The sequence below is a fragment of the Theobroma umbraticum genome, unplaced genomic scaffold (genome assembly GCF_002168275.2).
Source record: "Theobroma umbraticum cultivar Fairchild unplaced genomic scaffold, ASM216827v3 scaffold_239.0, whole genome shotgun sequence".
Classification (NCBI taxonomy): Eukaryota; Viridiplantae; Streptophyta; class Magnoliopsida; order Malvales; family Malvaceae; genus Theobroma; species Theobroma umbraticum.
Genome location: NW_018397279.1, coordinates 397788 through 414697, shown reverse-complemented (window position 1 = coordinate 414697; position 16910 = coordinate 397788). Strand labels below are relative to the sequence as shown.

General features: G+C 36.5%; 4 protein-coding genes across 4 annotated transcripts; all 4 read right to left on the bottom strand.

The window, feature by feature from the left end:
* Nucleotides 1-2402: 2402 nt before the first annotated feature.
* Nucleotides 2403-3934, bottom strand: LOC110427905 (2-methylene-furan-3-one reductase-like). Its single transcript, XM_021443545.1, has 4 exons — nucleotides 3621-3934; nucleotides 3164-3487; nucleotides 2907-3066; nucleotides 2403-2754 (listed from the first exon to the last, which is right to left on the bottom strand). Exons 1-4 carry the CDS (start codon nucleotides 3840-3842, stop codon nucleotides 2483-2485), a joined length of 978 nt encoding a protein of 325 aa, XP_021299220.1. The 5' UTR covers nucleotides 3843-3934; the 3' UTR covers nucleotides 2403-2482.
* A 2283-nt stretch (nucleotides 3935-6217) lies between these two features.
* LOC110427881 (NADPH-dependent alkenal/one oxidoreductase, chloroplastic-like) lies at nucleotides 6218-7707 on the bottom strand. Its single transcript, XM_021443517.2, has 4 exons — nucleotides 7364-7707; nucleotides 6937-7260; nucleotides 6682-6841; nucleotides 6218-6579 (listed from the first exon to the last, which is right to left on the bottom strand). The coding sequence occupies exons 1-4, from the start codon at nucleotides 7583-7585 to the stop codon at nucleotides 6305-6307; spliced, it is 981 nt and encodes a 326-aa protein (XP_021299192.1). The 5' UTR covers nucleotides 7586-7707; the 3' UTR covers nucleotides 6218-6304.
* Nucleotides 7708-8405: 698 nt separating this feature from the next.
* Nucleotides 8406-10495, bottom strand: LOC110427766 (2-methylene-furan-3-one reductase-like). Its single transcript, XM_021443359.2, has 4 exons — nucleotides 10162-10495; nucleotides 9394-9717; nucleotides 8959-9118; nucleotides 8406-8837 (listed from the first exon to the last, which is right to left on the bottom strand). Exons 1-4 carry the CDS (start codon nucleotides 10372-10374, stop codon nucleotides 8572-8574), a joined length of 963 nt encoding a protein of 320 aa, XP_021299034.1. The 5' UTR covers nucleotides 10375-10495; the 3' UTR covers nucleotides 8406-8571.
* Nucleotides 10496-12386: 1891 nt separating this feature from the next.
* Nucleotides 12387-13539, bottom strand: LOC149526314 (uncharacterized). Its single transcript, XM_089785571.1, has 4 exons — nucleotides 13392-13539; nucleotides 13104-13272; nucleotides 12716-12926; nucleotides 12387-12590 (listed from the first exon to the last, which is right to left on the bottom strand). The coding sequence occupies exons 1-4, from the start codon at nucleotides 13537-13539 to the stop codon at nucleotides 12387-12389; spliced, it is 732 nt and encodes a 243-aa protein (XP_089641697.1).
* Between the last annotated feature and the right edge of the window lie 3371 nt (nucleotides 13540-16910).

Genomic DNA, 16910 nt, shown 5'->3' with positions numbered 1-16910 from the left:
ATTTCAATTGCAAGCGGCATAGGTAGGATGTCAATCGTCTAGACATCAAGAATGCTAACTTAAATGAAGATATTTTTGTAGAAATACCTAAAGAATTAAAAGTCAACAATAAAGTCCACCTTGTGTACAAATTGCATAAAGCTCTGTATGGACTCAAACAAGCCCTTAAAGTTGAGTATAGAAAAATTGATACCTACTTGGCTACAAAAGGGTTCTCCAGATGCTATGAATCCACCTTGTATGCGCTATAAGCCAATGAATCAATGAAATTGATAATATCACTGTATGTAGATGACCTGTTTGTTGTAGGTCTTGAGAGAAAGTTCATCATGTAGTTCAAGAATGCAATGAAATCTGAATTTGAAATGAGTGATTTGGGAATAATGAAGTTTTACCATAGATACCTGGTTGATTAGAATTCACAAGGGATCTTTCTTTCTTAGAAAAACTACATTTCTTAGATCTTAAGAAGTTTAACATGTTGAGTTGCAAATCTATTGATTATCCTATGGTTGTGAATGCCAAAGTTGATGTTGGTGGTCTTCCTAAGTTTACTGAGCCTTCATTATATAGGAGCTTGATACGGAGTCTATTATATGCATGTGGCACTCGACCAAACATTATGTTCTTAGTAAGTTACCTTTCAAGATTCATGCAAACTCCTTTAATTCAACATTTCAAGGCCATTAAAAGAATTTTAAGATATTTGAAAGGTATCCTAGACTTTGGTTTGAGTTACAAAAGAATTTTTGAAGTCTAGCTACATGGCTTCAGTGATAGTGATTATGAAAGGGACTCTATAGATTGTACAAGCACTTTAGGTTATGTTTTCTTCCTTGGGAATCTTGCTTTCAATTGGAATTTTAGGAAGCAAGATGTTGTGACTCAATCAACAGCTGAAGCAAAATATATTGTTGCTACAGCTGCCACAAATCAAGCAATATGGCTCAAAAAGCTGATTCAAGATCTGAAGCTTGAACAGAAAGGAGCCGCTAAGTCATTTTTGGATAACAAGAGTGCCAATTTTATTGCCAAAAATCCTATTAACCATGGCAGAACAAAACACATTAAAAACAGGTTCCGTGCTATACGTGAAGCAGAAGGCAATGGTGAAGTTAAGTGCAACTATTGTAGCTCTAAAAATCAAGTTGCTCATATTTTCACTATACCATTGCCAAAATAGAGGTTTGAAGACCTTAGATTGAAGTTAGGGGTCTGCAAATTAAGTCCTAAGGAGGAGTGTTGAATTAGGACTTGCATTGAAGACCTTTATAGTGCTTGCTTTTTAACTAATGGTTTCTACCATGATGTGTTGTGTTGTGACAGCTACTTCACTGTCAAAATTATGATGCCTATGCTCCTAGTGACTGACTAATTGATATTTTAGCTAGTAATCAAATGTATTATCACTGTTCACATCTTGCTTAGCAAGTTTGGAATATATATCAAAATGTTAATAAATATCAGCTGCACAACTCATATGGTTTAGAATCTTCTTGTCATATAACCTTTGTTACAGCATAGTTTTTTGTCTGGTTTGTCTCCTTCCCTTTGCTGCATAGATATCAGCTGCCTTGCACTCAGTGTATACCATGAAAGACTCTCAAAAATACAACAAATGTTACATTTTGTTCGAGGTAAATATTGATTGTTCTGTTCTCTAGGTAGGGTCATATGGTATATGCTTAGAGTCAACTATGACAGGAATTTGTTTTTCTATATTGAGTTTTTGTAATGATTTTGGACTATTATATTAACTACCCGAGTACAACAAATCAAAATCGTTCCCTTATTAATACAGACTGAACTTTCAGATTGTTGTTTGTATTCTGATATAATCTTAATAGTGTATTTTTTCTTAAACATTTCACTTAAAATCTCATACCTCATCAAGCTATGGTATTTTGAAAGTTTAAGATGTTTGTGCATGCCTATAAGTTTGGCTACTGTTGTGGATGATTCGGTTGTAATGGGATGTTGAGGGGCGGCCTGATGTACAGAAATTTAAGATGTTTGTGCATGCCTATAAGTTTTGCTACTCTGTCCTGTGTCTTTTCCTGAGCTTTCCCAGTTTTAATGCTGGATATATTGTTTTAGTACTGTTAAATTTCTACCCTGGTACTGGAACTCCTTTATGATCTGTGTTGATGTGGGGATGTGGTTAATAGTTATCAAGATATGCGGGAATAATGTAAGTAGAAGTCAAGGAATAATGGTGTGACTTAATTTTGTCTGTGTTGTTTTGCTTGATGAATAATTCACTAGCTGCTACTTTGAATGCTCCCAAGACATGCTCATCCAGGAGGGAAAACCCAAGATAATTACAAAGGAATTCAAGTTACAATTTATATTATTCGGATGGCGACTTGGATATTATGATTTAATTTAATATATAGGAAAAAGTGTTAATTCATACGTCTCAAGAAATTTCTATAATAAGTTTAAATTCGACAATATTATACATATTCCGTATTGATTCTATTCATGGAATTGGATGAAGGACGATTTTGCCAGTAACTCTGCCGGTTTCAAGATAGGAAAAAGCTTCTGGGCCTTGAGAAAAAGGAAATGTGCCTCTCGGATCAATGACAGGCTTCACCTTCCCATTTTCCAGGAAAGGGTTCAATCTCTCCAGCATTGCCCCACTGGAGGTCAGTATGAACCTGAAAGCTGGTGCAGTCAGAGCCTTCACGGGTTCGATTGTCACCACCTGCCCACCTTCTTTGACCGCCTTCACTGCCCTTTCAGATTGCCCTGTTTCATATTAAGTGTTTGTGTAAATTACTACAACCTAGTAGCATGCAATTAACCACATTGGAAGAGTATGTCTATTATTTAACTATAACCAAGACTGGAGAAGAGCAAAAGAACAAAGTATAATTATTTTCCAAAATAGTTGAGATTACCAACTGCATCATATACTGCATCAAATTTCTCTGGCAGATCTTCAAAGTTGTCTTTGGTATAATCAATTGCCAAATCAGCTCCCAAGCTTTTTAATAATTCCAGTTTTGCCGAGCTCGAGGTAGCTGCCACTTTGGATGCTCCAAAGACGTGCTTTGCTAGCTGATCCAGGAGGGAAAAAACCATGGTGCCAACTCCATAGATATTAATATACAAGGCATTGGTAAGTAAGAAGCAATTAACATAGGTATTGATGTACCTGAATTACCATGGTGCCAACCCCACCAGCACCTCCTAAAACAAGGATAGATTTGCCAGCAGAGAAGCCAGTTTTTTCAAGGCCTTCATAGGCAGTCCCGATAGCTAGGGGAATTGCAGCAGCTTCCACAAAACTCAGATTTTTTGGTTTGAGAGCCAACAGCTTCTCTTCAACAGCAGTATATTCAGCTAAAGTGCCATATCTTTTTGGGTGATCCAAGCCTTTCTCATTAATGTTCCCGTACACTTCATCTCCTTCCTTTAAAATTTTTACCTGGCTGCCCACTTTCAGCACCACACCAGCAACATCGTAGCCTGGTACAGTCTGACAGGAAGTTTTACACAACAAGAACAAATCAAGAAAAAGTTAAAAGGCAACATTTTAGCTTGTGCAATGTTAGAAATTTCTGTAGAATATAGTCAAGGCAGACTAAGATGAGAAGAAAAAGGAATTTTACAGGTAGGGGAGAATCAGCTTCTATGAACATCTCAAGCATCCTCTTGAAATCAACTGGATTGAGCCCTGCTGCTACAACCTTGATTAGAACCTGGTCTTCTGTCGGTTGGGGTACAGCAACATCTAAGTCCAGTTTCAGAACATCAACAGGTTTTCCATGATGAGCATAAACCCAAGCCTTCATTTTAGATGGAATATTAGAAGCTCTAGAAGTAGTCTCCATGAGAATTAAGGGAAAGAAAGCCTTCACCAAAAATTAGAAACAAAGAGAAAGAAAGCTTTATTTGTTCTACCAACAGAAATAGCAAGTCTAACACTGGCTCTTTTTTCCTAGTACTTGGACAAGATTTGATGCAACAATTTATAGGAAAGGTGAAAGGGGTGATCAGTTAAAGAGTCTTGATCATTATGGCTGCTGGCTAGTAGAAGACAACAGAAGAAATTTTGAAGTTTAGCCTCTCATTAAAAAATGTTAAATGCGCATTTACTTTTTCTGTGTGGACCATTGGGCAATGATCTTTGTTTATTTATGGCTCATGTGATGGCTGATGGCAAAGTTTATAATTTGATATTCACTAGGTTCATCTTATAGGCCTGCAGAATACCAACTCCATTAAGATTGATCTATTATCCCCAAGAGGATTGCTGAGAAGCATCATGCCAACAGGATATTCAAAATATTATATTTACAAAAATCCCAAACGATAAGATCTGTCATAAACAATACCAACTCCATTAATTAACTGTTTTGTATCTCAAAATTTAAATATATCATAAGATTCAAATAATTGCAAACACTTTTACATGAATCCAATTGTGATGATATCACTCACATTATTACAATTGTATAAAGAGGGTCAACAAGAAATGTAGAAGAAAGGAAAGGATAAATTGACTGGGTAACAAACTCCAAAAATCTTTGCATTCTCTCCAGAAGATCTTACACAGAATGTTATTAAAAAACTCTCACTGTAAATTACATTGATAATTCTTCTCATGGGATTGGATATCTGACCACAGTTTGGCCCTTACATGGTAAATTTCATAAGTTGCTAGCCCTTTCATTTTTAGATTTGACCCCTTTTAAATGTAATTATTATTTCTTTCTTTATTTCTTTCTTCAAGGACATGAAAAAAAAAATTAACAAGGAATATCACAATTACAAGCAGAAATCTTTCCACATTTCCCAACAGCCTCGGTTCCAAACTTAGCTTGACATCTTTCAGTGCACTCTGTGGTAATGCACTCTGTCATGCTTTCCAAAAATACTCTGCAAGTTTTAGCCTCTGCCCTGATTGATTTATCACTTCCTGAACATATATAACATGCATAATTGAATAAAACCCTCCAGCAAAAAAGAAGAAATTCTTGATAAAAAAAAAGTAAAGAATATTCTTGTCTAGTACAAAATAATAAAGAAAACAGAGTGAGAGAAGGAGATTCACCAAAACTGCTGAAGAGAAGGATCAAAAGGAGAAAGGAAATCAAACCCTTCATGATGAATTGAATGTGCTTTTGGTTGGTTAGAAGAAGTTGAACTTGAATGAGAATTTTGCTTGGGCAGGACTATATTATATACATGTGAGCTATGGACAGAGTTTAAATGACAAGACCATATATGCTAATAAATCTTTGTTCGGATTTTGATTTTGCATTTTATGGTAAATTGCAAGTTTCTGATCAGCTTAAAAAGGTAATCCCCTCAAAAAATTGGTATATATTATATGATAAAGTAAACAAACATCATAATGAATCTTGATTTTATTCTTATTTTTGAAAGATATGAAATATCTCAATTACTTCTATTTAAGGTTAAACATTAAAAACTAGCAATATCTATTTAAACTTTTATTAGTCCAATGTCACACCCCCTCTTAAGAAGCTCTCCTTTTATTTTTCGCTCTCTTCTTTATTGAAGAAACTTGCTTTACGAATTCTACTTCTTGTATACAACGATCTCTTTATTTTCGTTGTTATGGAAGGACTACTAGAGTCCTCCATGAAGAATTATTTTCACTATCCTCTTTATTTGAAGAAGCTTGCTTTACGAATTCTTCTTCATGTATACAATGATCTCTTTATTTTCGTTATTATGGAAACACTACTAGAGTCTTCCATGAGAAATTATACTATCCAAAACCCCCAAGCCTTTTTTATGATATATAAAAAATGCACTATATGACTAAATTAGAATTAATATCTAATATTAATGAAAATGATGATTTGTGCAATACATACATGATTATTAAAATTACAATAAACTAAATACTTAGTAATATTTATAGATGGCTTTTTTTTATACAATAATTTTTAAGAAAGGTGAAAAATCTAATCATTATGGCTGCTGGCTGGTAGAAGACAACAAAGGAGATGGTGATGTTTAGTCTCACAGTAGAAAAAGTTAAAATGAGCATTTACTTTGTCTATGTGGAGCCATTGGGCAATGATATTCACTAAGTTCGTTTTATAGGTTTGCAGAATATAATTAATATATATTATTAAAAGAAATTAAAAATAAAATAATTATATTATAATAGTACATAAAATGAAATTTCCATAAGATCCATTACTCTTACGAAGAATTTTAAACAGTAGGATTTGTTATAAACAATAACAACTCTATTAATTAACTGTTTTATATTTCAAAATTTAAATATATCAAACTCTTTTACATATTGACACAATCAATTCTCTTCTTGGATCGGATATACTACCACTTTTCCTGCAACTCTGCCAGTGTCAACATGGGCAAGTCCTTCCAGGGTTTGAGAGAAAGGATAAATGCCTTTGGGATCAATCACTGCCTTTACCTTCCCACTTTCCAGGCAAGGATTCAGTTTCTCCAAATCGGCTCCATTAGAAGTGACTATGAATTTAAATGCTGGCACTGTTACAGCACCACTAACTGTAACCACTCGCCCTCCTTCTTTCATTGCCTTCACTGCCCTGTCGCATTGCCCTGTTTTGTTTTTTTACCATGATTAATTGGTGTTTATAATTAGTCTTTTGTCTAAGGGAAGATCAAATTTGTTAAGGATCAACAACAGCTTCATAATCTTACCAACGCAATCGTATACTACATCGAATTTCTCTGGTAGATCTTCGAAGTTCTCCTTGGTGTAATCGATTGCTAAATCAGCTCCCAAGCTCCTGAGCAACTTCAGTTTTCCAGTGCTTGCTGTAGCTGCTACTCTGGATGCCCCAAAAACATGCTTGGCTAGCTGATCAAGTAGAGGAAAGTACAAAGATGAAAAGGGATTAAGTTCCAAGAGTTCATAATCCAAAATTTCATCGAGATTAATTTGAACAAATTTACCTGAACGACCATGCTGCCAACCCCACCACCACCTCCTAAGACAAGAATAGATTGACCTGCAGAAAACTGGCATCGCTGAAGGCCTTCGTAGGCAGTCCCAGTGCCAACAGGCAGTGCAGCAGCTTCAGGAAAGCTCAGGTTTTTTGGTTTTAGAGCCAACAGCCTCTCTTCAACAGCAGTATACTCAGCTAAAGTGCCATATTGTTTCGGATGATCCAAGGCTTTCTCATGAACATTCCCATATACTTCATCTCCTACCTTTAAATTCTTTACTTGGCTTCCTACTTTCACCACCACGCGAGCAACATCATAGCCTGGAACAGTCTGAAAGGCAGAGTAACAAAAGAAGAAAGGACCAATCCTTTATTACTGCAAAACAGAAAAGTGAAAAAAAAAAAAAACGCGACAAGAAGAGAATGGTACTTACTGGAAAAGGACATTCAGCATGTATAAATATCCCAAGCATCCTCTTGTTATCAGGTGGATTAAGCCCTGCCGCAACAACCTTGACTAGAACTTGGTCTTCCTTCACTTGGGGTACAGCAACATCTGACTTGAGTTTCAGAACATCAGCAGGTTTTCCATGTTGACCATAAATCCAAGCCTTCATTGTAGAGGGAACAGAAGCAGCACCTGAAGCATTCTCCATTTCTACAGAGGCAACTTTTTGTTTTTTCTTTGTATCAATACTTTGTTTCTTCTTCGTTGTTTGATAAATGGCAAGACTAATGAGCCTCAATCACTTTGGCTGCAGAGAATGGATTTGGACACCTAATGAGGACATATAAGATTATTAAATTCTATAATTTAATGTCCTTAATTTGTTTATTATGCCTGATGCCAAAACCTTACAATCTTATAGTTTCCGTGTTCATTCAAACAATTTATAAGCATTGATTTTCTGTCCAGGTTCATTGTGCAGACATCTTTCATCATGTGACCATTCCCTTGTTACCGTTGAAATTGGGTTGAATTTGAAGACCATCACTTGAACTTTCGTCCCAGCCTCGTGGCGAAAAGCCAAAAATCATTGAAGTGGTATCACCTACCTAATCCATAATGAAATTATTTTAATCTTTAATGTCTCTTACAGGTAAAATTTTTATTAACATCATAGTGTGAACAGGCTGACCACATCGCCTATTAAAGAAATAGCAGCCAAGATTTGGGTTTTGGGTAATTACAATCCAAGTGGATTAGGTTTAAGGTTTGAACTGAGCAAAAGTTAAGGTTTAAGGTTTGCTTCTAAATTCAACTGATTTGGCAAGTGATAAAGAGACTGATCTCTTCCTTTTGATAAGCCATTGACAGAATAACAAACTCTAAAAATCTTTCTTCAAAGGGCATTGCATTCTCTTCTGCTATCTCTCCAGAAGATCTTCCCCGTGACAAGCTAATGACCACAATTTGGCCCTTACATGGTAAATTTGATAAGCTGCTGATACTACTTTTATTTTTAACGATAAGCATTAAAAACTAGTAATATCTGTTTTAACTTTTATTAATCCAACGTTATTCCTCTCTTAACAAACTCTTATTAATACCATCATAACATAAAACAACACAGATGGATTCTCAACCAGAAAGATAGATGGATAGATAAAGTACATTGATGATTTTCTTTTTCACTTGGCATTATAGATGTATGACTACTTTTCCAATAACTCTGCCAGTTTCAAGATAGGCAAAGGCTTCCCTGGTTTGAGAAAAAGGAAACACGCCTTTGGGATCAATCATAGGCTTAACCTTCCCACTCTCCAAGAAAGGATTCAGTTTCTCCAAAACAGCCCCGTTGGAAGTGAGAACGAACAAAACAGCTGGTGGAACCACCGGAACTGTTACTTCTATTGTCACAACATGTCCTCCTTCCTTCACTGCCTTCACTGCCCTTTCACATTCACCTGTTTACACAAACCATACACATGTTCATTTGTAAGTTAACAAAAATAAAAATTATGCAAATTACTTGCTATCTAACTTCTTAGAAATTAAAGAAATTCAACAACGGTTTTAGAATCTTACCAACTGTATCATAGACTACATCGAATTTCTCTGGCAGACCTTCATAGTTTTCCTTGGTGTAATCAATAGGCAAATCAGCACCCAAACTCTTCAGCAAATCCAGTTTCCCAGTACTTGAGGTAGCTGCTACTTTGGATGCTCCATAGACTTGCTTAGCTAGCTGATCCAGGTGCAATGACATTAATCGATAGAGACGGAAAAGAATTCAAGTTCTAATTCAAAATCCAAAACTAATTAGTAAGAAACAATTATCAATAAAAAAGAGAAACAAATTAAAAATAAAACAACCATTCAAGTCCTTAGAACTCACTCCAAATGGTATGTAGAACTTGCGATAAGGATGTCAATAATTGGATTCAGCCAATCATGCAGAAAACGATTTTTCTTGGAGACATAGCAAGAGCCGAGAAAGAGAAGTTAGCGGATATGATTTACCTGAATAATCATGGTGCCAACCCCACCAGCACCACCCAAGACAAGGATAGATTTGCCAGCAGAAAACTGAGATCTTTCAAGGCCTTCATTGGCAGTCTCAATGGCTAGGGGCAGCCCTGCAGCTTCAATAAAACTCAGATTTTTCGGTTTGAAAGCCAACAGCCTCTCTTCAACAGCAGTGTATTCAGCTATAGTTCCAAATTGTTTTGGGTGATCCAAGGCCTTCTCGTTAATGTCCCCATATACTTCATCCCCTTCCTTAAATTTCTTTACTTGGCTTCCCACTTTAACCACCACACCAGCAACATCATAGCCTGGAACAATCTGACAAAGTAGAATAACATAAGAAGAAACGTTAGGAGAAATTACATAGAAATTTTTATTCTTGGCTGAGTTATTAATAACATAGAAAACGACTTGTCATATGACAATAACAAGACAACAAGATTTGCTACATATTTTATAGCTCCTTTTGTGTTTTTCCTTATTTTTTCAAAGAGATCACTTTATCCTACCTGACCTCAGGGAATCAGCTGCTTTTTTTCATTCTTTCACTGATTCCTGTTAGAAGACTGTATCCACTAGACTAAAAATCCTAAAGCTGTCATAATCTATATGTTCTTTGCATGTTTCTGAACGGCAATTAGCATGATATCTAATCAAACCATAATTATAGTTAACCACAGTCTTCTTCCTCTAGCTTGAGACCACACAGAAGGAAACGTTTTAGCAAAGAAAATAAAGAGTATTGGAAGAGAAGAGACTTACAGGTAAAGGAGAATCTGCGGCTTTGATTAATCCATGCATTCTCTTGATATCAACAGGATTAATCCCTGCTGCTACAACTTTGACCAGAACCTGGTCATCATTCAGTTGGGGTACAGCAACATCTGAGCCTAATTTCAGGACGTCAGATGATTTTCCATATTCAGCATAAGTCCAAGCCTTCATTTGAGATGGAAGAGTTGCACTTGAAGCCATGAGAAATGTAAACAAGCTTTCCTTTGATCAACTAGCTAGCTAGGAGATACAGGTAAGAATCTCAATCACTGATCATCCTATCTGCTAACCTTTGTTAACTTATAGTATTATTTTTTACTCATCCACTGCACATAATTCATTACAACAGTTAATCAAGTAAGGTCAAGAGTTGAGGTTGGTGAAACAGTGCAAAAATTGAGGCTTCTGTGGTTAAGATGTTTTTCCGTGTAGGAAGAATCCTCACCACTCATAGTTGTGTCAGGTTTGAAAGCAAAGGGTTTCTGGCCTGCGCCAAAAAGGACAGTTCAAATCAGACACGTTAAGAAATGCATTAGGTACTAATTCATCGCCAAGTTCATTTCGCAGGCCCCAGATAAGGATTAATATGTGGTAAGGAAATGAATAGATGTTTTTTTTTTGAAAAGTGAAATTTATTGACCATTAACCGATAAATCATTGATAGTCTCGAATTGGAGCTGCCAGAGACTCTCATTGGTATGAAAGAAAATCGGTATGCCAAGAAAAACCAGAACAAAAAAGTTCACACACTACTTACATAACCCAGCAGCATACCCTCATCAATCAAAACCTCACAAAAAAAACTCTATCCTGCCTAAGATCAAAAGCAACAGCAGGGAACAAGGAGACTAAACAACAACGACATAATTCTTAGAAAACAACCTCAAATAGTGACAGTAATACCCAAAGACCACAAAACAAAAATAATCCAAAAACAGATAAGAAACTTCAAGAACCCTTGAAGCCTTTGATCATCAAAACCAAGATCCAATCGGAGTAGAAAAGTTGACAGGAGATTTTTTCACATTACTTGGGTTCCTTTCTCACTTTAACAATGGCACCAAAAGCGAAGGCCTATTCCAGCACAGACACCAGGTCCTCTGTGCGTTGAACCCCAGCTTTTGCAAGTCGATCGGCCAGTTTGTTATTCTCTCTAAAAGTGTGCCTCACCTCCCATCTTCGTACATCATTTTTCAATCTGTCAATATGGAGAATCCACTTTCTTATCTCCAAGGTGTTCCAAAGGTTTGTTCACTCATTTAACAGCATTACATTGTCACTCTCAATTATCACACTGTGTGATTGATTCCATTTGGATGGAATAAACAACAAGAAAGCTTCCCGAATTGCTCTAATTTCAGCAAGGTTTGAATCCCCTATGCCTATGCCTTCGAGAAAATGATCTTAACATGTCCGTGTTCATCCCTCATTGCTCCCCAAATCCCAACCTCTCTTGGGCATCCTTTGGCTACCCCATCAACATTGAACTTCATTCGCCCTGAGCTGGTTTACACCACCCCTCTACTTTCCTACCATGTCCCACATTTACTAAATTAGCTCAAATTGGGGGAACCTATAGGTGTCCAGAATCTCACCATATCATAAGCCACTTCGCTTTGGCCCAAATGGTTACCCTCAATTTACTAATTTCATACGCCTGATTCGAATCCCAAGCTATGCCTTTGAACTCAACTTCATCCTCTGCAGCCATACAGACCATGAAACTGCATAGAAAGCCATTTTCCAAATCTGTCTCTCCCCTTTTGTTATTGTCGCCTCATCCATATGTTGAAAAATTTTTAACATTATTAGGGACCACTCAACATGCTCCCCAATCTTCACTCCATTTTGCCCAAACTTCCATACTTCTGGATAGTGAAGAAATAAATGCCTTGTAGTCTCCTGCTCCTGTGACACAAGACACATCCGCTGCCTCATTATTAATTAATCCTCTTCGTAGTAATTCATACTTGACTGCCACTTTTCATGGATTATCTGCCACAAAACACTTCAATTCGATACGGTGCTAAATTCGACCATATTCTCTTCCACACACTTTCATTACTCCTTCCATTTGTGAGTTTTGCTTGCAAAAAGATTTCTGTGTAATGGCCAGAGCAAGTACCTTTCCAAGCAAGAGAATCCTTTAATTTTTTACTTAGATGGTATTGTCCATGCATTCTTTCAGTTGATTCAGCTGGTCTTCTCCCCACCTAAATGTTGGCCCTTAATTGCACTTCCCCCACCCATATTTCCTCTTCCCATCTACCAAACTCCTGGATGTATCCATCTTTATTCCTTGCAAGGGCAAAGATTCTAGGATTAAGCTCCTTTAAAGTACCACCATCAGTCCACCTATCGGCCCAGAACAAGATTCTACTTCCGTCACCTACAACCAGTTGCATGTCAGTGCTCACCTGCAAATAAAAATCGTTAGTTGGGGATAGGGTTGATAATATTTTTCACACTATTGAAACTCTCCTATTTGCACTCCTCTCAGGTAAAAGGCTGATGGATTTTCTCCTACTTTCTCCACAATTACCTCTCTCCATAAACTGCCCATCTCACTCCCATACCTCCAAAGCCATTTATTAAGTAAGGCTCTGTTCTTGACCTCCATATCAATGATCCCTAGCCCCCCATTCTCCTTATAGTTGCATACTTTGTTCCACTCAATGTAGTGTATTTTTTGTTTCTCTTCACTGCCGCACCATAGAAACCTCCTTTCAATTTTCTCCACTCCTTTATCACTCCTTTTGGAATTTGGAATATAGACATGTAGAAGATAGGTAAGCTAGAAAGAAAATGACCGAAGTAATGCAACTCTTCCTCCTATAAATAGCGTCTTGGCTTTCCATCTGCTATTTCTCTATGATTGGTTTCCACGTTTGTATCGAGTTGGATTTGCCCCTAATGGCAACCCCAAGTACATCATGGGAATATCTTCAAACCTACAGTTAATCCTCTCAGCACAAACTCTACCAAAATTCTCATCCGTTCCTATTCCCACTAGGCTGCTCTTATGAAAATTAATTTTCAAACCTGAAATTGCTTGGAAGCATCTTAATATCCTTTTGGCATTGACAAGGCTCTCAATCTCTGATTTAAGGAAGATCATAGTGTCATCAGCAAACTATAAATGGGAGATTCTCAACCCCCTTATCCAATTGAAATTCCTTTACACAGTCCCACAGTCTCTCCTCCATCCATCATCTGACTGAATGCCTCTGTCACAATATTAAAGAGGAAAAGGCGAAGCGGAGCCCTTGACGCCACCACGACCCATCTTAAAGGCTCTGTTGCCACTCCATTCACAAGAACTGAAACCTTGCATTTGACACGCACCCCATCACCCATTTCCTCCATCTTCACCCACATATTCCTCATCACAAACTGTAGGAAAGTCCAGTCCACACTATCGTAGGCTTTCTCGAAGTCAACTTTCAATAAAGCCTCCTTCCTTCCCTTTTTTTTACAAAGTCAATAACTTCGTTTGCTATTAATGAGCAGTCCATCATCTGTCTTCCTTTCACAAAGTAAATTGTTTGTCACTTATGACCTCTCCTATAACTAGACTTGTCAAAATGGGCCGAGCCATAGGGCAGGCCCATTTTTTATTAAATATGGGGTGGGTTGGGTTGAAAATTTTTAGCCCATATTTGAACCGGGCCTAAATGGGCCAGCCCACCAAATCAGTGGGCTGATGTGGGCTGGGGCAGGGCCAGCCCATGGGCCAAAAAATAATTTTAATTAATTTAATAATTTTATATATTTAATTATGAAAAATCAATAATTTAGTTACCAATAGTATTGTTTATTTTATATATTCAATGTCTTTAATCTTCACTTGTCAAATTTTTAATTTAAATTAAAACTTATTATCTCTTTTTCTTTTATGGTAATGAATATTGATGATAAATTGATATAATTCAGAGCTTGAGACATCATTACTGTCTAAATAAGATTTAAATGTTTTACTTGAGATGAAGATTGAGGAGGATATAAATGAGTTTTGAAATTTTTATTATTTGGTTATATACTTATGTTTATAAGATAGTAGTTTGTGTTAAAGATTTAACTTTATTATGTAATTTATTTATTTTTTTATATTTGTGTGTAATTTATTATTTGTAACATGTTTTTATTATTCAGTTTTGAATTAATCGTAGAATATAATTTATTTATAAAAATTTATCAAGTAAAATTATAAATAATTTCTTTTTGAAAAATAAAAAATGGGTTGGCCCAACCCAACCCATAGGCTACAAGGGGTGGGCTAATATTAATTTGAAATTTTTTTTATATTTGATGTAATGTATTTGCTTATTTATTTTTAATGTAATTTATTTGTTTTGTAATTATGTTTTTTTACTTTACTTTATGGATTAAACTCACAGATATTAGTTATATATCACTTGTTCTGATGAGTCAGTAGAACATATATTTCTTTCTCTGCAAAAAAAATGGGCTAGCCCGGCCCGGCCCATGGGCTAGCAAGGGGTGGGTTGGTTTGAACATTTTGTAGCCCATATAAAATATGGGCTGGCCCGGCCCTGCCCATATTTTTTCAGCCCACAAAGGCTAGGGCAGGGTTGGGCCGGGCCGGCCTATATTGACAGGTCTACCTATAACCCATCTTAACCTATTTGCAAGGAGTTTGGCCACAATCTTGTATAAGCTTCCCACTAAGCTAATAGGTCTATATTCTACAATCTTATTAGGATTAGCCACTTTTGGGATAAGCGTAATAAAAAAATTATTTGCTCCATCCTCAAGCTTACCCTCCTCAAAAAATCTCCCTAAGCTAACCATGACCTCATCCTTAATCAACTGTCACTGATTTTTGAAAAAATTAATGTTGTAGCCATCAGGTCCAGGTGCCTTATTCCCATCGCAGCTACATATCGTATCCCACACTTCTTCTTCCGTTACATCTTTTTCTAAGAAAAGCTTAGCCTTCTCACTCAACTTGTCTGCTATTCGCGTAATAGATGTTGACTACTTCCATATGTAACTTGTCTGCTATTCGCGTGATGCACTTGAAATACTAATTTTTTTTTTCAATTTAGTAGAGAATACTTTTTTGTCCATGTGTTAAGAGTCAATTTTGTATCGGATCATGATAAGATAGAATTGTTTATGAGATTCAGCCTTTTGTACTTGCAAGGGGAATGTCCCTCTTTCAAGCAATGTAATGGTTCATGGTAATATTTTTAAAAATACTTGTTAGATCTTTAGGGGGAAAGACCCTTTAAGAAAAAAATGTCCCCATTTCAAACATTATAATGGCTACTGGTAGAATACTTGTAAAATCTCGTAAACTCTTTATAGAGGATGAGTAGTTGGCGGATTATTAGTCTGTCTCACTGGTAAAGGTATGTTTATAGCAAATCATCTAAGACTATCCTTATGGCCCAACGATGACGTGTCTTGGTCCCTTTGTAATTAATTTCATATTAATAAAACATTTTTTCTTTTTATGGTTCAGTAGTTGCATATATGGCATTCGGTATGCCTTCTCATTTTTATGCAGATTCTCTTAATCTGATTTGTTATTATTTTTAATGTTTGATCAGATATAATCGAGTATTGGTTGCCTTGTGTGGAAGCGTCCACTCAAGTGTCGCATGGACTACCGCATACTTAGGCAAAAAAGTGTAATTTGTGACAATTGGTATTAGAGCACAAGCGAGACTTACTGATCTAAAGTAAAATAATGACTACGTAGAGTACACCAGAGGACCATCAAAGGATTGATGAGCTAAAGGCCGCGGTGGTCGTAGTAAAAGCTCGAATGGTTCCGCACGAACGAATAGATGAAATTAAGATAGTCCAACGAGAACTGTTCGAGCTAATTAATCCTCTAAGTAATGAGACCAGAGATGCATTGAGCATTCTCCAATGCGAGATTGGAGAATTGAAATCTCAGGTCAATCTTTTGGTTATTGTTGTAAGTAATGCTAGTGGGAGTTTCGGAGATCGAGGGAAAAGGGCTAAAATGCTGAAACCCAAGTGATACGAAGGGATTGGAAAGGCAAAGGAGTTGGAGAACTTTTTTGAAATGGAGCAATATTTTTTAGTTATGCACATGGAGTCAGAAAAGGACAAAATGGCAATGGCTTCAATGTATTTTGTTGAGAATACAAAGTTGTGGTGGTGTTCCAAATTCATCAATGGTGAGTGTCGAATCAACATTTGGAAGGACTTAAAACAGGAATTGAAAAACTAATTTTTCCTTAAGAAAGTTGAGTATATGGTGAGACGAAAGTTGCCAGAGTTGTCACATACCAAATCAGTGCGGGAGTTCATAAGGAACTTCTCTATTTTAATGTTAGATATCAAGGATATGATTGAAAAATATAAATTGTTTTATTTTTTTTGAAGGTTTAAAACTATGGACGAGGACGGAGTTATAGTGATAGAGGGTACAAGATGTGACTTCAACAATGGCAGCTATTGAGCGCTTTATTGATTATAGTGAAAACTCCAACAAAAGGAAAAACTCTACATTTAGGATCAATAGCTCTAGCTCAAACAGTGAGGTAAAATTTTCGAGAATAAGCAAACTCTCAAATTAAAGAGGAGATAGGAAACCACCTACTACTAGAGATTCACCCCAACCAAGAATAAACAAGCTGTTGAACTTCAAGTTACGGCAACCGATATTTTATTCTTTATGTAAGGAACCTCATCAAGTAGTTGTCCTCACAGAGCAGCTCTCAATGCGATATGTATTG